The sequence below is a fragment of the Hylobates moloch genome, unplaced genomic scaffold (genome assembly GCF_009828535.3).
Source record: "Hylobates moloch isolate HMO894 unplaced genomic scaffold, HMol_V3 SCAFFOLD_4, whole genome shotgun sequence".
In the NCBI taxonomy this organism is placed as follows: Eukaryota; Metazoa; Chordata; class Mammalia; order Primates; family Hylobatidae; genus Hylobates; species Hylobates moloch.
Window position 1 is genome coordinate 100,673,090 of NW_026652279.1, and position 20,283 is coordinate 100,693,372.

The 20,283-nt window shown below is 43.8% G+C and overlaps 1 protein-coding gene and 1 pseudogene across 5 annotated transcripts in view; both read right to left on the bottom strand.

Annotated features, from left to right (window-relative positions):
- Positions 1-230: 230 nt before the first annotated feature.
- EEF1AKMT1 (EEF1A lysine methyltransferase 1) overlaps positions 231-20,283 on the bottom strand; it is a 46,146-nt gene continuing 26,093 nt past the window's right edge. For 4 of the 5 annotated variants that reach the window (XM_032150712.2, XM_058437793.1, XM_058437792.1 and 1 more), the window contains exons 3-5: positions 8,822-8,904; positions 3,135-3,415; positions 231-530 (exon numbers count right to left, since the gene is read on the bottom strand). In XM_032150712.2, the coding sequence (XP_032006603.1) occupies positions 394-530; positions 3,135-3,415; positions 8,822-8,904 (501 nt within the window). In that variant the 3' untranslated portion in view covers positions 231-393. Of the gene's footprint in view, positions 531-3,134; positions 3,416-8,821; positions 8,905-9,314; positions 10,321-20,283 lie in introns of those variants that run through there. The other variant, XM_058437795.1, reaches the window with a different exon arrangement.
- On the bottom strand, positions 18,065-19,017 carry LOC116467178 (GTP-binding nuclear protein Ran-like; annotated as a pseudogene).

Sequence of the window (20,283 nt, forward strand, 5' to 3'; positions counted from 1 at the left end):
ACATGGGGGTGGGGGTCCTCACAAGCCCTAGGGTGCTACCAGACTGCTCTGGCCCCAGGCAGAGGCCAAGGTCCTGTCTCATTCAGGAGCCCTTGGGCAAGCCACACAACTGTTCTTCTGTTTTTACACATGTTAAATGAGGAGAGAAGATCAGGTAGGTTCTCAGGTTTCTTCCAACTCGAATTCCATGGATTCAGGTTGGCAGAAGACTGAGCTCCAGGAGGCCTCCCTAAGGAAACAATAATGAAGCTCGTGTACTTTATTTTGAAAATCAGGCCAGGGACAGCTCCAGTTTGGGGGGAGGGGAAGAGATCACAACTTTTAAATCTACTACGAAAATACAAAAAGGGGAATGCGACAGGGTTCCTTCCTGTGTTATGTCACCATCTGTAATTAGATCCCACAGTCCAGCCCAGAATCATAATTCACATAACAGCGAAACTCATTTGCCAAGTTCCGGGTGTGTCTTGGAACAAACGTGCACATCTTCACGCCAAGGAGTTCTGCTGCCTGTTCTTCCATGATGGCACCTGAAGAGAACAAAGCAAATGAATCCAGAGAGTGACGGCCCAGCCGGAGCTCAGTGCGTCCTGAGTTGTGAGAGGGGCTCTAGGCGGACCACCGGTGACAATCAGTTGACAATTCACAAGGTGGGGGAGGGAGCGAGTGTTCTTTACATTCCCTTTCACCTTCCCTAATATTTTTGCAATTTACCAACTTTTTTCCATGTCTTTTTTATTGAATGAATTATTTTCCTACCTCTGCAAAGCTGAGACACTTAGAAATTTAGAAGCAGATTATACACACACACGCACTATACATATATATATATATATATATATGGCAAGCAAAAATAATTACTAAAAACTAGCATTTCCCAACGTTGAGCCAAGAGCCTTTTTCAGTAATATCCAATCTTGCAAACACAGGTGCGAATGTATTGCCACTCCCTTTTGCCACCTCCTCCTCCCAATTTCTCCCCGCCTTGGGACCACCACGCACAGCCAGCTCCTCTGCGACATCCCCGCGGGAGGTGGCATCCACTGCCCTGATTCCTCTCCTCTCTTCCCCTCCACACTCGAACACAAGCAAGCTCTCTCAACTTCATCTTCAAAGTATCTCTTTGATGCCCCTGCCCTGCCCTCCTTGCAGGCCACCGCCCTCCCTAGGGTGCAGCAACAGCCAGCGGTGCCCAGGTCCACGTGCCCCAAAACCTCGGTCAAGTTAAAGCAAACGTCTTACGTCTTCAGACAAGTTGCGTCCCGTCGCCTTGGGCTTCTGAAGAAAACCCCAATGCCCATGGTCCCCTCTGTTAGGCACTGGGGACCTCCTGCCCTGACTCTGCCCTCCTGGGCTGCTGTGGCCATGGCTCCTGACCCCTCAGGTCCCTGGGGCAAAGTGCAGGTCCCTGGGTCTCTGTTACTCTTCTCAGAGTTAGTGTTTCCAGTCTTTAGTCTATTTTATTATTATTTTTTAAAAGTATCCCCTGAAACTAAAATGCACAACTCCTTCAGGCCAGAGCGCTGCCTGCCGGTGCACAGAGTGGTGCACAGAGCTCAAGGAAGCAACGGAGTGAATAAGCGTGCAGGCAACCACGGCATCTGTGCGAACAGAGCGCCCCTCCCCACACACGCAGCTCTGGAACACCAGAACAGCTTCCCGTGGCTCCACTCCTGGCCCAGCCCTGTTCCCAGCAGGGTGCCCAGGGGACAAGGGCGGCCCGGAGGGACTGGGGTATAGCGTCCAGAACAGCACTCAAGAGTGTGGACACCACAGATGCCCAGAAATAAAGAGATGGGTCAGTTGGTAAGGTTCAGTTCTCAGAATTTTTTTTTTCTTTGAGACAGTCTTGCTCCCTGCCCAGGCTGAAGTGCAGTGGCACCATCACAGCTCACTGTAGTCTCGACCTCCAGAGATCAAGCAATCATCCCACTGAGAGGTGAAGCCAGCTGGACTTCCTGGGTCTAGTGGGTACTTGGAGAACTTTTCTGTCTAGCTAGAGAATTGTAAACACACCCATCAGCACTCTGTAAAATGGACCAATCAGCACTGTAAAATGGACCAATAAGCAGGACGTGGGCGGGGACAAATAACGGAATAAAAGCTGGCCACCCGCCAGCCAGCAGTGCAACCGGGTGTTGTCCTCTTCCGTGGTGTGGAAGGTTTGTTTTTTGCTCTTCATAATAAAGCTTGCTGTTGCTCACTCTTTGGGTCCGCATCAACTTTAAGATCTGTAACACACACCACAAGGGTCTGCGGCTTCTTTCCTGAAGTCAGCGAGACCACGAACCCATCAGGAAGAAGAGACAATTCTGGACGTGCCACCTTTAAGAACTGTAACACCACGAGGTCCGTGGCTTCATTCTTGAAATCAGTGAGACCAAGAACCCATCAGAAGGAAGAAACTCCAGACACACCACCTTTATGTCCCAAATGGCTGGGAGGCCCATGCAACCACACCTGGCTAATGTTTAAAATTTTTGTAGAGATGGGAGTCTTGCTGTGTTGCCCAGCCTGGTCTAGAACTCCTTGCCTCAAGTAATCTTCCCACCTTGAAGTTCTCAGATTTACTCTATTGAATTTTACCATATCTGCCTTAAGTATATCAAACCCAGCCTGGTGGCACACACATGTGAGTTCCAGCTACTTGGGAGGCTGAGGTGGGAGGACTGCTTAGCCCAATGGTTTGAGGTTACAGAGAGAAAAAAAAAAGTATAACAATCTCACCAGTAAGAAAACTCTTCTACATTAACCCAATCTAATGTCTACTCTGTAACCTTAGGCAATTCACTTAAACTCTATAGATTCCAAATATCTCTTTGATAAAATGTAGAGGCTGGATAAGATACCACTAGTATTGATGATGGTATGTAAAAGTAACAGCTGACATTCATCAAGCAGTCACCATGCACCAGACCCAGTGTCGGGTACTTTGTGTCACTTAATTCTTTAGGACCCTTAATGGCAGAGTATTATCAGTCCTAGTTTACAGATGAGGAATCCAGGGCACAAAGAGTTAAATAACTTGTTCACAAGTCACACAGGAAGTGGTGGACTCAGGATTTTTTCTTGACCCTTAAGACCTGAGTAGCCACTGTCAGTGACTTTGATGAGATATTAAATGCAGCACCTACCTGTGCACAGCAGAATCTTGCCCCGCGTCAGGTACTTGATGGTTTCTGATGTTTTTCTGAGACATTCCTCCGAAAGATAGGGAGGATCTGCTATTACGATGTCAAAACTATGTGCAGCAATTTTTTCGGGTAAGTCCAATGGATTATTGTAATCATAGAAAATAAACTCCTCTCCATACATGGCAAATCTTTTGTCATATTCAAAGATGTATATAGAAAAGTTTTCTCCGCACAGCTCTCTGAGTTTCTGGTAAACACTAGGGGCACTCACACATGCAATTCTAGGAGACAAAATGAACACACTCATGAAACATCTTTAACAGAGAGATTACGGTGTTAACAACTTCTTCACTAAACAATACATAGGTCCGAGTGCTCAGATTTTCTTACAGGAAGCAATAATGCAAACTAGTGTAACAGTCAATGTTGAGAAAAGACTTTATAGTGTCTCACTTTTAAGGAATCTGGTACTTAAAAGTCTGTAACTTATAATTTTTTTTCTTTTTTTTTTTTTTTTGAGATGGAGTCTCACTCTGTTGCCAAGGCTGGAGGGAAGTGGTGTGATCTTGGCTCACTGCAACCTCTGCCTCCTGGGTTCAAGCTATTCTCCTGCTATTCCTCCCGAATAGCTGGGATTACAGACGCGTGCCACTGCGCCTGGCTAATTTTTTTGTATAGTAGAAATGGGGTTTCATCATGTTGGCTAGGCTGGTCTTGAACTCCTGACCTCAGGAATCAGCCTGCCTCGGCCTCTCAAAGTGCTGGGATTACAGGCGTGAGCCACCGCACCCGGCCTATAGCTTATAATTTTGAGGTATGAAAGGCTATAGTTTTTATAGTGAAAAATGTAAAATAGCAGGAATACATATGACAAAATTTAGATGTAGTTAGCTCAAAGCCTAAATTTACCTATTATTTTCATGCTAGGCCTTTGATATTTATTTTAAATACTTTTTGTCCCAACTAAATACTATAAACTCATTTTGTAATATTCATGATCTTGAAAGATAAACCCAAATAACTCAACTCACTCCAGTTTTCCATAAAGATACATTAAAATGTGCTCTCACTGCAGACAAGCTATTCTGAATTTCTGCTTTGCTTCTTTTTTGTATAAGGAAATTAAAGTATCTATCTCATTACAGCAGCCCAGTTTATGAATGGGTAGTGTTTTAAGAGTTAACTGTTAAAACCAACTGCCAAAAAGCTAGAAATAACCTAAATATGGAATTGAGTTGACTGTGATACACCTATTTTTTTTTTTTTTTTGAGACAGGGTCTCACTCTGTTGCCCAGGCTGGAGTGCAGAGGCATGACCTCGGCTCACTGAAACCTCTGCCTTCTGGGTTCAAGCGAGTCTCCTGCCTCAGCCTCCTGAGTAGCTGGGATTACAGGCACCCACCACCACGCCTGGCTAATTTGTGTAATTTTAGTAGAGACAGGGTTTCACCATCTTGGCCAGGCTGGTCTTCAACTCCTGACTTCATGATCCAACTGCCTTGGCCTCCCAAAGTACTGAGATTACAGGTGTGAGCCACTATGCCTGGCCACTAATTTTTTTTATAGAGACAGGGTTTTGCCACTTTACCCAGGCTGGTCTCAAACTCCAGAGCTCAAGCCATCTGCCTGCCTTGACCTCCCAAAGGAGGCATGAGCCACTGTGCCCAGCTGGTATGCCTATTACAATGGAACATTCTGTGGCCATTTAAAAAAGGCTGAAGCAGCCCTCTCTATGCTGATAAGGAATGATCTCTGAGCTCTATTCAAGGAACAGAACAGTGTAAAGTATGCTTTCATGGGAGTGGGAATATATGCATATAGATGTACAGGTGACCTCTAGAAGGTGTCCAAGAGACAATGACCATGGCTGCCTCATGGGAGAGTGCCTGGGGGACCTGGATACAATAGATAAGAGAGTGACCTTTTCTCACAATTTCTTTGTCACGTTTGGATTTTTATATGTGCATACATTGTCATTCAAAAAAGGACCTAATTTAAAAATTACGCTCAGCTTTAAAAATGTGTGATGCATTTCCAACAGAGACAATGTTACCCGTCTTACTTAGGTACCCATGCCAGGCTAAGCAGGCTTCTCAGCCCAAAGACACTGCAACAGATAACAGAACCCGTGACGTCGCATAATGTTTCTATGGAAACATGTGTTTCCCTGTTGGCAGGACACAACTCTCCCTGCACAGCAGCTCTAGAGCAGGGCAGTGGGAGGGGGAAAAGAAGCTGGAGTACAGTGGGATTATAGCCTCACTGCGCTGACGGAGAATGAACTGCAACCAAAGATTATATATGCACACTATGAAAACATCTTCCGATAAAGAAGGTGAAATAAAAATATTTTCAGACAACAAAATTGCCTCCAGCAGGCATTCCCTGAGAAATCCACCTGAAGGATGTACTTCAGGTAGGACAGTGGTCCAGGATGCAAGAAGGAATGAGAGCAGAAAGACTGGTGGTTCTGGTGGGGATGGTGGTGGGATGGCAGCAGTGGGATCAGAGAACCTGTGTTGAAAGCCCAGCTTTGCCACTTCCCACTGGTGACCTTCTGCAGGTGGCTGAACCTCTGGTCTCAGTGTCTGTCTTTAAACTGGAGAGTATAACAGGAACTGTTGCACAGAGATATGAGGATAGAATGAGATGACCCTGACAATGCACTTACAACAGGAGAGGGCACACAGTAAGCACTCAATAAATGCGGTTCTTATTCATCTTTAAAATGATGACTTAGTTCCTATGAATACTGAAGTTGACTTTCAGAGGAGATTAAAAGTTGCTTCCAAGGCCCTCATATTAGTGGCAAAAAAGAAAGTATATGTAAAAGCAGTGTCACTAAGAAAAACCTACTAAACCACTACATATAATCAAAAAAACAAAAAGAACAGTTAAAAGAAAAATGGAAGATTTCCCACTAAAGATGGCAGATTGAACACATTCATTTAAATTTGCTCCCTCATGAAAGCCCACTAAAAACAAGAGTGCAATTTCATGTTGTCTTATTTAGGAATACAAGAGCAAAAACCAAAGGGCATGTCAGCAGAGACTAAAGACATCACACTGACGAAGCGAACAGCAGACGGGTGGGTAGTGGGGCTCGGCAGACCTGCAATGGCAGCTGGAAAGCTGAAAAGCGCCCTGGTTCACGTGGTGGCATACCCGAGGACTCAGGAAGCGACAGAACCTGGTAACTCAAGAAGCAGAGGTGAAGGTGGGGCCAAAACTGGGAGGTTTTACTGAAAGGCCCATTTTAAGAAGCAATTCATTCTCAGGATTCTCTGCTATATCCCAAAGCCTGCCCCCCACCATGACTGTGGCAGAAAACTGGAGGAGTGTTCTCTGGATGGGGAAATGCTTGGAAGGAGGATGCCAGGCACAGCGGATGATGATGTACCATGTGGAAATTAGGAGGATTAAGTTAAACGCATTGAATGATGAAACTTCTAGCCTTTCAGTCACATGCCTCCAAGGATGACGCCAACTAGATGAATAACTTCCAGTCAGGAATTAGGAGAATCTTCCCTGGACCACTGACAAAACTACAAGAAAAGTCTTAGACACGGGGGTTCCCTAGGAGAACGGCTCATTCAGATGCTCCAACTGTAGAGATCAAAGCAGATGAGGCTCCCAGTTTTCCAGTGCCCCACCCTTCAATGTCCACAGACATTTAAGGAACATAGATTAGATAAATATATCATATGAAATTAACAAACAGAAAAAGCATTTTGGAGTAAATAGAGACTATGGAGGGAGAAGAGAACTTTAAAAAATTCTATAATATCCTCAAAAGGATGAACAAGACACAATAATAAAGAAATACTCAAAGACCAAAAAAAGAGCTGCAGACAATTGCAAGCATGGAAGCAGATATGGTAAACTCAGTAGGAAGTTTAGAAGATAAAGTGCAGGGATTCTCCCAGAAAGTAAAGAGACAATGAATAGAAAAAGAAGCAAATTAGAAGATCAGGTCCAATATTCAAAGAATAGAAGTTCCAAAAAGAGGAACAGAAAAAAAAAAGTAGGGAAAGAAATAATTTAAAATAATTTTCTTAAACTGAAGGACACGTGTGTTGAGGATGAATGGGCCCTTTAGGACCCAGGACAATAGATAAAAACTCCACAGTGAGGCACATTGAATACCGGGGATTAAGAGAAAATCCGAAGCTTGCTGTGGGCATGGATAGAAAAAAGCAAGTTTCCTATAAGAAATCAGAATGATACTGGATTTGTCAGCAGCATGTATGGAAGTTTGGAGACAATGCAGCAATGCCTTCAAAACCTGGAATCTGCTGTCCAACAAAACCATCACAATCAAGAGGAAGGGTAGGAAAAAAGCATTTTCAGACACGAAAGGTTCTAAAAACTTCCCTCCTACGTGCCTTTTCTGTAGCAGCTATCGGAGGAGGTGTGCCACCATGGTAAGGCTGTAAACTAAGGATCGGGGTACAGGAAATAGGGAATCTAGAACAAAAGACAGGTATAAGGACTCCAGCATGATGATGAAGGGCGATACCAAGAAAAGAGGTGTAGTAAAACCAGCGCAAGACCATGCACACTGGGACAGGTTGCAGAGCCCTGGGAATAGGTTTTTTTTTTTAAAGAAGTTGAAATATGTTTGAACTTACTGATAGGATATTTAGACAGAGAGTTTGGGGATTAATCAGAGATACCGATATAGAATACATTAAGCATTTTAGAACCATTTGACTTTTTTTTTTTTGAGACAGAGCCTCACTCTGTCTCCCAGGCTGGAGTGCAGTGGTGTGATCTTGGCACACTGCAACCTCTGCCTCCCAGGTTCAAGCAATTCTCCTGCCTCAGCCTCTTGAGTAGCTGGGATTACAGGATGCACCACCATGCCCAGCTAATTTTGTATTTCATATAAACAGGGTTTCACTATGTTGTCCAGGCTGGTCTCAAACTCCTAACCTCAGGTGATCCACCTGCCTCGGCCTCCCAAAGTGCTGGGATTTCAAGCATGAGCCACCACGCCCAGTCACCATTTGCCTCTTTATATGCATGCAAAGTTCTGATAAAAATAAAAACCAGGCCAGGCACGGTGGCTCACGCCTGTAATCCCAGCACTTTGGGAGGCTGAGGCAGGTGGATCCCAAGGTCAGGAGTTCAAGACCAGCCTGGCTAATATGGTGAAACCCCATCTCTACTAAAAATACAAAAATTAGGTGGGCATGGTGGCGTGTGCCTGTAGTCCCAGCTGCTTGGGAGGCTGAGGCAAGAGAATCGCTTGAATCCGGAAGGCAGAGGTTGCAGTTAGCCGGGATTGTACCACTCTGCACTCTAGCCTGGGCAACAGAGTGAGACTCTGTCTCAAAATAAATAAATAAATACATACATACATACCAAATTAACGAAAAAGAAAATCTATATTCTTAAAACTTCAAAAAGGTAAGATTTTCTCTTTTAAACTGAACTCTATAAAAATAAGAAACAGGTTAGAAAATGTTAAAAGGAAAAGAGATAAGACATTCCACAATGAATAGGTTTCTGAGTGGGTCTCAACTCAGTGTTGAAGCAGGTCTTAATCTGTCATATGCTGCAAACCATGATCTACAATATTTACAGATTATAGTTTAGACTTCTTACAAACCAGCTGTCATCCAGGAAGGGCATTCAAAATATTACATTAGATGCCAAAAAGAGAAACAAAATTTGAATCTCACCTGCCACCTTCTCCTACAGCTGCAATGGCCTCCTGTGCAAGTCGCAGAGCAGTTTCCTGACTATACCAAAACTGGCTCAGTTGCTGTAACCGAGAAATGGGTTGATAGCATTTTAGAACTGGCATAAGCTTTGTTCTTTTAATTTATATATAATCTATACCAGTGGACAGATATTTTTAAAAAGTTTTTTTGAAAATTAATTTTTCTTCGAAATTAAATTAATACAAGCCCCTAATGAATTAATGCAATCTAGGCACTGAGTATCAATGGCTATTAACACCACAAAAGGAGACAACCAGTGTTTTTCCCGATAGAACATACCCCTATCTTTGTGTGAGTTTTGCCAAAAAAAAAATAGAACTTGAATCTGATTAGGTTCAACTAGCAATGAACAGAATTACAAACACAGAGGATGGAAGAATGAGTTCACTAACACCAGAGGATGCAATCAGCCAAATCCAGACTGTGCTCCTTCCCCACAGCCTCATCTTACCTCATGCATGTTTCCTCAATTACTTGTTTTTCCCTTGGGGGCAAGTTTGTTTTTCATCTTACTCCTCCTGCTTCATGCTGATGGATGATTTTTTAAAAATTTTTAGTGATCTTTAGTTATCTATTCATAGTTATAAATTAAGCAGGAGTTTAATGGAAGTAGTAGTATGGTTTTCCTCTGCAATCATCCAAACGTATTTCTCCAACATGCCTTTCTTCCCTGAAGGGCAGGCTGGGGGCAGCCAGTTGCACGGGGCGTGCCAACTGGGGGTTCTCTGCTTTTAAAATCCGCCCTATGTGGAAACAACTCAAATGCCCATCAACTAATGGATAGAAAAAACGTGGTACATCCATACAATGAAATATTTGGCCATAAAAAGGAACAGGGTACTGATATGTGCTACATGGTCATATGAGCCTTAGAAACATTACATTGAACGAAAAAAATCAGACACCAAAGGTCACAGACTGTGTAATTCCATTCATATGACATATCCAAAGTAGTAAGTCTACAAAGACAAAGTAGATTCGTGGTTGCCAGGTGTTGGAAGGATTGGGGAATTAGGAGGTGACAGCTTAAGGACATAGGGTTTCTTTTAGAGGCAACGAAAATGTTCTAAAATTGACGGTGATGATAGTTTTGTGTCCAGAATTGGTGGCTTCTTGGTCTCGCTGACTTCAAGAATGAAGCTGCAGATCCTCAGGGTAAGTGTTACAGTTCTTAAAGACAGTGTGTCCAGAGTTTGTTCCTTCTCATGTTCAGACGTGTTCGGAGTTTCTTCCTTTTGGTGGGTTCGTGGTCTTGCTGGCTTCAAGAGTAAAGCTGCAGACCTTCGCAGTGAGTGTTACAGCTCTTAAGATGGCACGTCTGGAATTGTTAATTCCTCCCATCCGGAGTTGTTCCTTTCTCTCAGTGGGTTAGTAATCTCACTGGCTTCAGGAGTGAAGCTACAAACCTTCACAGTAAGTGTTACAGCTCATAAAGCCAACGTGGACCCAAAGAGTGAGCAGCAGCATTTATGGTGAAGAACAAAAGAACAAACCTTTCACAGCATGAAAGGGGACCCGGGATAACTGTCACAGCCGGCCAGGGGCAGCCTGCTTTTATTGCCTTATCTGACCCCACCCACATCCTGCTGATTGCTCCATTTTACAGAGAGCTGATTGGCCCATTTTACAGAGAGCTGATTGGTCCGTTTTACAGAGAGCTGATTGGCCCATTTTACAGACAGCTGATTGGTCTGTTTTGACAGGGTGCTGATTGGTGCATTTACAAACCTTGAGCTAGACACAGAGTGCTGATTGGCGCATTTACAATCCCTGAGCTAGACACAGAGTGCTGACTGGTGCGTTTACAATCCTCTAGCTAGAAATAAAAGTTCTCCAAGTCCCCACCGGATTAGCTAGACACAGAGCACTGATTGGTGTGTTTACAATCTTTTAGCTAGATACAGAGTGCTGATTGGTGCATTTACAATCCTCTAGCTAGACATAAAAGTTTTCCAAGTGCCCACCCGACTCAGGAGCGCAGCTGGCTTCACCTAGTGGATCCCGTGCTGGGGCTGCTGGCAGAGCTGCCCACCAGTCCAGTGCCACATGCCCGTGCTTCTCAGCCCTTGGGCAGTGGATGCGACTGGGCACCGCGGAGCAGGGGCGACGCTCGTCAGGGAGGCTCAGGCCGCGTGGGAGCCCACAGTAGGGGAGGAGGCTCGGGCATGGCGGGCTGCAGGTCCCAAGCCCTGCCCCGCGGGGAGGCAGCTGAGGGCCGGCGAGAATTCAAGCACAGCGCAGGCGGGCCGTCAGTGCTGGGGGACCTGGTGCACCCTCCGCAGCTGCTGGCCTGGGTGCTAAGCCCCTGACTGCCAGGGGCCAGTGGCGCCAGCTGGCCGCTCCAAGTGCGGGGCCCGCTGAGCCCGCACCCACCTGGAACTCACGCTGGCCTGTGAGCGCCTAGCACGCAGCCCCGGTTCCTGCCCGCGCCTCTCCCTCCACACCTCCCTGCAAGCGGAGGGAGCCGGTTCCGGCCTCGCCCAGCCCAGAGAGGGGCTCCCACAGTGCAGCAGCAGGCTGAAGGGCTCCTCAAGCGCAGCCAGAGTGGGCGCTGAGGCTGAGGAGGTGTCGAGAGCAAGCAAGGGCTACCAGCACGCTGTCACCTCTCAGTTGACCTATCTGTGAATTTACTAAAAACCACTGACTTGTCGGATGTGGTGGCCCACGCCTGTAATCCCAGCACTTTGGGAGGCCGAGGCGGGTGGATCACCTGAAGCCAGGAGTTCGAGCCAGCCTAGTCAGCATGGTGAAACCCTGCTTCCACTAAAAATACAAAATATTAGCCGGGCGTGTTGGCACGTGCCTGTAATCCCAGCTACTCGGGACACTGAGGCAGGAGAATCGCTTGAACCCAGGAGGCGGAGGTTGCAGTAAGCCAAGATTGCACCATTGCGCTCCAGCCTGGGCGACAGAGTAAGACTCAGTCTCAAAACAAAACAAAAAAACCATTGACTTCTACACTTTTAATAGGTGAATTTATGGTATGTGAATTATAGCTCAACAAAACTGAGATCTGCTTAAATAAGGAGAGCTTTACTCAGAGTATGGAGGACTTTTGTGTACTTCCTTCCTGAATGGAGCTGCCTTTTTCCTTCTTTTATGCAATGGTGGAGCTCTGGAGTTATCTTAGATTCTATTCTGTGTCTCTTTCTGGCTTTCCTACCCAAATTAGGGCGTCCCAAAGCAGATTCTCCAGTTTGTTTAGTGAAAAATCCTCAGAGATTCAGCCTGGAGGTGAGTACCTCCGATTCTATGTATGCCTTCTGGATATGATCAGAAGAAGGGGAAGAGACCAACTGGCCCAAAGATGTCAGCAGGCCATCCTTTAATTAATCACGCAGAAATTGGTCCATGAGCCACTTTTACGACTTACGTTCACAGGCTCTGAGTTTGGAACCCAGAGTCTCTGTTTCTTTTCTGGAAGACAGACTCTCATCTTTTCTCCAGTTCCCAGACAGGCTGGTAGTTTTCTCTGCTGTTCCACAGACCATCTTACACCCACTTTCTTTCTTTCTTCCATTAATTTACTGAAATTTCTGTCAATAGCATCCTTTGTTTGTTGTTTTTTAACATTGTAATTACCTTTTTTTTTTTTTTTGAGATGGAGTCTTGCTCTGTTGCCAGGCTGGAGTGCAGTGGTGCAATCTCAGCTCACTGCAACCTCCATCTCCCGGATTCAAGCAGTTCTCCTGCCTCAGCCTCCCGAGTAGCTGGGATTACAGGTGCACACCACCATGCCCAGCTAATTTTTGTATTTTTAGTAGAGATGGGATCTCATCATGTTGGCCAAGATGGTCTCAATCTCTTGACCTCGTGATCTGCCTCCTCGGCCTCCCAAAGTGCTGGGATTACAGGGGTGAGCCACCACGCCCAGCTTGTAATTACTTTTTAAAAACATCTTTACTCTTCATTCAATGGAAGAGAAAAGTGATCATTCATATGACCAGTCTACCATCTTGAGTCAGAAGGTAACAATCTTACTTAGTACACAAATTTTACCTCTACAGACTTAACTTTGCAACCTAACATTGTAAGCCATCATAGCTGAGTTTCTTAAATAAAACTAAGAAACTTACACTTGACCCTTCCAGAGTTTACTTCCCTTTTGACAGTGATTTAATTATTCCTGTTACAAACATGCAACAATGAGTATTCTAAATATTCCTTTTTGTATACATGTGCATATAAAAATCTCTGTGTAGAGATTTTTAGAAATGGAATTCGTGGTTGCAGGGCATATACAGTTAATATTTTGGTAGATATTGCCAAATTGCCCTCCAAAAAGGTTGGACCAATTAAAATGACTACTAACATTTTACTCTTAACTTGCATTTCCCTATTGTACAGTTGAGTATCTTTCCCTATATTTTTTATTTTTATTTTTATTTTGTCAGCTGTTGCTAGCATTCCCTAATTTTCCACTGGGTTTACTGTTTTATTATTGATTTATAGAAGATCTTTATACAGTCTTCGAGAAAAAAAATGACAAGTGTCAAATAGAACTAGCTTGCAACTAGTACCTAGGCCCAGATGTTCCCTACTTAACAGAAACTATTTCAAAGAACACCAACATCAGACTGAGTTATTCCTGTGATGGAGCAAGATAAAAATATGACCATTCTGTAATCATAGCTGAGTACAGATAAAACAAGAACACTGTGCAAATCACAAAAATGACCATGAATGTCTCTTTCCCAGCTAACATGAGTGCCTGTTGATACTTTACCAATTACACCTTTAACTCCATTTGATTTCTCCCACCTCCTACATAATAATTATTCTGGCTTTCTGACAAAGTTGCTCCAACACCTAATGCAAGCCAAACTCACAGGATAATCTCCTCTTAGCTGCCTCTTACTGAGATGTCCCACAGGCTGCCCATGGTCCTCAGCCTCTTTTGTTGCAACAAGTAACAGACCCCACTCTGTTTGCCTACAGGTGTGTTTCCTGGTATCTTTGGCTGGTGGGCATGGACATCTGGATATTAATCCTTTGCTCTCATGCATGAGACAAATATTTTCTCCTCGTCTTTTTCTTGTCTCTTAAACTTGTTTATGGTATCTTCTGTTATCAATAAGTTTCTTATTTTGTCAATGTTATCAATCTTCTCCTTTATGATTCTTAGTTTTGACTTGTTTTTCTACCTTAGATCATAAAAATATTATCCTATATTTTCTTTTAGTACTTTTGTTATTTATTTTTATTGAGACAGAGTCTCACTCTGTCACCCAGCCTGGAGTGCAGTGGCGCAATCTCAGCTCACTACAACCTCCACCTCTGAAGTTGAAACGATTCTCCTGCCTCAGACTCCCAAGTAGCTGGGATTACAGGTTGCTGGGGCCTGGCTAATTTTTGTATTTTTAGTAGAGATGAGGTTTCACCATGTTAACCAGGCTGCTCTCGAACTCCTGACCTCAAGTGATCTGCCTGCCTCAGCCTCCCAAAGTGCTGGGATTATAAGCGTGAGCCAACGTGCCTGGCCTAATACTTTTACTATTTTTATGTTTAGCTCTTTAATCCACCTTGACTTTAATTTTGTGTGTGGATTATAAAGATTGAATTTTTTTTCCAAATCTAGGATACATCAGGACTCAATTTACACCTGTCACTTTCTCTCAGTGGGTTTCCTTAACTTCCTCTCCATCTCAAAAGTCTGGGGAGGTGTTTTGCATTTTGCTCCAATCATCACTTTTGTCTTAGAATAGTTTGCTTGAGAGCAAGGGCAGTGTTTTATTTATTGTTATACTACACTTGACTTTGTGCTTTTTTTTTTTTTCGTATTTTTATTTTACTTTAAGTTCTGGGATACATGTGCAGAATGTGCAGGTTTGTTGCATAGGTATGCATATGCCATGGTGGTTTGGGGCACCAATCAACCCATCATGTAGGTTTTAAGCCCCGCATGCATTAGATATTTGCCCTAATGCTCTCCCTTCCCTTGTCCCCCACCCCCTGACAGGCCCCACTGTGTGATGTTCCCCTCCCTATGTCCATGCCATGTGTTCTCATTGTTCAATTCCCACTCATGAGTGAGAACAAGCGGTGTTTGGTTTTCTGTTCCTGTGTTAGCTTGCTGAGAATGATGGCTTCTACCTTCTTCCATATCCCTGCAAAGGACATGAACTCATCCTTTTTATGACTGCATAGTATTCCATGGTGTATATGTGCCACATTTTCTTAATCCAGTCTGTCACGGATGGGCATTTGGGTTGGTTCCAAGTCTTTGCTACTGTAAACAGTGCTGCAATAAACATATGTGTGCATGTGTCTTTATAGCAGAATGACATAATCCTTTGGGTATATACCCAGTAATGAGTCAAATGGTATTTCTCGTTCTAGAGCCTTGAGGAATTGCCACACTGTTTTCCACAATGGTTGAACTAATTTACACTCCCACCAACAGTGTAAAAGCATTCCTATTTCTCCACAGCCATGCCAGCCTGTTGTTTCCTGACTTTTTAATAATCACCATTCTAACTGGAGTGAGATGGTATCTCATTGTGGTTTTGATTTGCATTTCTCTAATGACCAGTGATGTTGAGTTTTTGTTCATATGTTTATCAGTCACATAAATGTCTTCTTTTGAGAAGTGTGCATTCACATCCTTCGCCCACTTCTTGATGGGGCTGTTTTTTTCTTGTAAATTTGTTTATGTTCTTTATAGATTCTGGATATTAGACCTTTGTTAGATGAGTAGATTGCAAAAATTTTCTCCCATTCTGTAGGGGGCTGTTCACTCTGATGATAGTTTCTTTTGCTGTGCAGAAGCTCTTTAGTTTAATTAGATCCCATTTGCCAATGTTGGCTTTTGTTGCCATTGCTTTTGGTGTTTTAGACATGAAGTCTTTGCCCATGCCTATGTCCTGAATCGTATTGCCTAGGTTTTCTTCTAGGGTTTTTATGATTTGGGGTTTTACATTTAAGTCTTTAATCCATCTTAAGTTAATTTTTGTATAAGGTGTAAGGAAGGGGCCCAGTTTCTCTTTTCTGCATATGGCTGGCCAGTTTTCCCAGCATTATTTATTAAATAGGGAATCCTTTCCCCATTGCTTGTTTTTGTCATGTTTGTCAAAGATCAGATGGTTGTAGATATATGGTGTTATTTCTGAGATCTCTGTTCTGTTCCATTGGTCTATATATCTGTTTTGGCACCAGTGCCATGCTGTTTTGGTTACTGTAGCCTTGTAGTATAGTTTGAAGTCAGGTAGTGTGATGCCTCCAGCTTTGCTCATTTTGCTTAGGATTGTCTTGGCTATATATATGGGCTCTTTTTTCTTTCCATATGAAATTAAAGTAGGTTTTTCTAATTCTGCAAAGAAAGTCAATGGTAGCTTGATGGGAATAGCATTGAATCTATAAATTACTTTGGGCAGTATGGGCATTTTCACAATATTGATTCTTCCTATCCAAGAGCATGGAATTTTTTTCCATTTGTTTATGTCCTCTTTTATTTCCTTGAGCAGTAGTTTGTAGTTCTCCTTGAAGAGGTCCTTCACGTCCCTTGTAAGTTGTATTCCTAGGTATTTTCTTCTTTTTGTAGCAACTGTGAATGGGAGTTCACTCATGATTTGGCTCTCTGCTTGTCTATTATTGGACCTTTTAAAAGGTTTATCTGGATGGTCTTACTAATATGGAATGGTTCTAAATCACTCAAAACAAGACGGCAGGCCAGGCACGGTGGCTCACGCCTGTAATCTCAGCACTTTGGGAGGCTGAGGTGGGTGGATCACGAGGTCAGGAGTTCAAGACCAGCCTGGTCAAGATGGTGAAACCCCATCTCTTCTAAAAATACAGAAATTAGCTGGGCATGGTGGCGGGGGCCTGTAATCCCAGCTACTTGGGAGGCTGAGGCAGAGAACTGCTTGAAACTGGGAGGCGGAGGTTGCAATAAGCCGAGATTGTGCCACTGCACTCCAGCCTGGGTGACAGAGCAAGACTCCGTCTCAAAAAAAATAAAAATAAAAGTAAAAATAAAACAAGATGGCATTCAAAATGACTATAACAATTGAAACAAGGTACAATTCAAAGTGGCACGTGGTATGAATGAAAACATTAATAACACATATTTAAACCAATAAATATTTACTGAATATAATGAAAAAGAGAATTGCTTCAAATATTTCCCATCTGGATGTCTGCATGCTATTTGCTGAATATTCACTCATAAGCCCACGTTTAAAATATTTCCAAAGACAAAATGTACATATACATGTGGGTGTATGTATTAATTCATATCTACATCTGTCTATCCATTATTATTATTTTTTTAGATGGAGTCTCACTCTTGTCGCCAAGGCTGGAGTGCAATGGCGCAATGTCGGCTCACTGCAGCCTCCGCTTCCCAGGTTCAAGTGATTCTCCTGCCTCAGCCTCCCAAGTAGCTGGGATTACAAGTCCATGCCACCACACCCGGCTATTTTTTGTATTTTTAGTAGAGACGGGGTTTCACCATGTTGGTCAGGCTGGTCTCGCACTCCTGACCTCGTGATCCACCCGCCTTGGCTTCCCAAAGTGCTGGGATTAGAGGTGTGAGCCACCGTGCCTGGCCATGTCTATCCATTCTTATCTACAGGAAAAATGCCTAGCTCTGACCTCTACCTCTGCAAAGGACAGCTGGAAGAAAGCCCCTAGCATACAGAGAATGGAAGCGTTTTGAGTTCACTTGATTTTGGAGGTGGCAGACAGTATCTGCTACCGTGCACCGTAAGTGGTAAGAGTTGTCTGCTGGTTGACTACTGAACTGCCCTTCTTCCTCACTCCAACACCATCAGGGCACAATGATAGATTTTGGCTCTCCTCATATCATTCCATAAAGATAAAGAGTCCCACTCCTTTTTTAAGATAGTTGAAATACAACCTTATTCTGATTCTAAATGAAAAGGAATAAGAATGACAGTAACAAACAAGATTTCACCGCTGAGCATTGTGATGTGACTGTAGCAGTCTTGTATTTGAAACTCAAGAAGAAATCAACTGCATTCCAAAACAGCTAAATACGCAAGTCCGAACAATTAAGGTATTTTTAAAACTGTGACATTTATTTTGAAGCCCATTCATCTCCAGCATCCCACAGATGAAGCACACGTTCCACTTACCTACATAATAAATAGGCACATTTGTTACCTACATAATAAATGTTGCACTGCTGATCTCACAGGACAAATAAAACTAGACTTCTGATGCTGGGCTCCAGCTTCATTCTCACAGGTTATCATCCTCATCAGGGAGATGATGATCTCTGAACAACTTCTATTTAAATTGTGCTCATATTTCACTGTTGATGCTGAGTCCATGACAGCCTCTGATGGGGCAAGGGCAGGTATGGCAACAAACTCCAAGTTAGGGTCTCCAATAAGCTTCCTAGCAAGCCAGGGGAAGAGCTTTTCAAAGTTGCAGTAACTTTTGGCAGAAATGTCATAGTACTGAAGATTCTTCTTTTGGTGGAAGAGAACAGATTTTGCCTTCACTTTCCTGTCCTTTATATCCACTCAGTTGCCCTCAACACAATGGGGATGATTTCACATAATCGTACCAGATCTCTGTGCCAGTTAGGCACATTCTTTTTTTTTTTTTTTTTTTTGAGATGGAATGTCTCTCTGTCACCCAGGCTGGAGTGCAATGGCATGATCTCAGCTCACTGCAGCCTCCACCTCCCGGGTTCAAGAGATTCTTCTGCCTCAGCTTCCCAAGTAGCTGGGATTACAGGCACATGCCACCACGCCTGGCTAATTTTTCTATTTTTGTAGAGACGGGGTTTCACCATGTTGGCCAGGCTGGTCTTAAACTCCTGACGTCAGGTGATCTGCCCACCTCGGCCTCCCAAAGTACTGGGATTACAGGCGTGAGCCACCACAGGATCTCGGCACATTCATGTAACTCACTCTCGATGTCACATCAAACATTATCATGGCATGCTGGGCTTGGGTATAATAGCCATCTCTCACTCCACCAAATTTCTTCTGGCCAGCTGTATCCCATACAATGAATGGGTCCTCTGTTGGTGTGCAACACAAGGCAATGAACCTCAATACCCAAGGTAGCTATGTACGTCTCAAATTCACCAATTGACATTTCATAAATGTAGTTTTTCCAGTACCACCATCACCAACCAATACAAGTTTGAACTGGACTTGGGACTCTCCTTGGGCAGTCATCATGATGTTCCTTCCAGAATTGTCTTTGTGCCTGTCCAACTGAGGAGAACCCTGCTCTTAATACGTTACATGAACATGGCTTTAAAAGTCAAAAGCAGGCCAGGTGTGGTGGCTTACGCCTGTAATCCCAGCACTTTGGGAGGCCAAGGCGGGCGGATGAGACCAGCTTGGCTAACATGGTGAAACCCCGTCTCTACTAAAAATACAAAGAAATTAGCTGGGCGTGGTGGCAGGCGCCTGTAGTCCCAGGTACTCAGGAGGTGAGGCAGGAGAATGGCGTGAACCCAGGAGGCGGAGCTTGCAGTGAGGTGAGATCTCACCACTGCACTCCAACCTGGGCGATAGAGCGAGACTCCATCCAAAAAAAAAAAAAAAAGTCAAAAGCACTACTAGGCTTATAAAGAAAAACAATAGTCTTCTATCCCATGACCCCCTGCCATTGAGCCTCACTCCTCAGAAGCAACCCTTTTCAACTTTTGGCTCTTTCTCTGATCATTTATTGCCACATCTCTAAATACTACATTTTAAATGCTATCCCTTGATAATCCACCGTATATATACTAGGTATTTATTATATAGATGAGGATTTTGCTCTCTCATACACATCATTTGCCTTTCCTTCACCCTCCTAATATATAGTTTTTTTTGTTGTTGTTATTGTTGTTTTTTGAGCCAGAGTCTCACTCTGTCACCCAGGCTGGCGTGCAGTGGCATGATCTCGGCTCACTGCAACCTCTGCCTCCCAGGCTCAAATGATCCTCCCACCTCAGCCTCCCAAGTAGCTGGGACTACAGGCACATGCCACCATACCTGGCTAACTTTTGTATTTTGAGTAGACTTGGGATTTGCCATGTTGGCCAGGATGGTCTCAAACTCCTGACCTCAGGAAATCTACCCCGCTAGGCCTCCCAAAGTGGTAGAATTACAGGCGTGAGCCACCGTGCCCAGCCCCAGTGTAGTTTTAAAGCAAGTTTTGGTTAGTTAGAATTAAGTGTCAGTGTTCATTATTGAGCCAAGTGGTATACTATAATTGCTTTTCCTTTCAGTAGAATTCCTTCTTGTTTTTCCTAGAGTAAGTAAATGCATGACTGTTTCATTTGCTTGTTTAGTTTGTATTTATCCCTAATTCTTCTAACATCCTCTATTGGCCTTTCAATACAATTTTCTACATATTGGATATCCTATCACTTTTATATTTCCCCGAAGATCTCTGTTCTGGAACACGCCATCCTCCTACTACAATGTAGATTGTCTGCTCTCCAGATT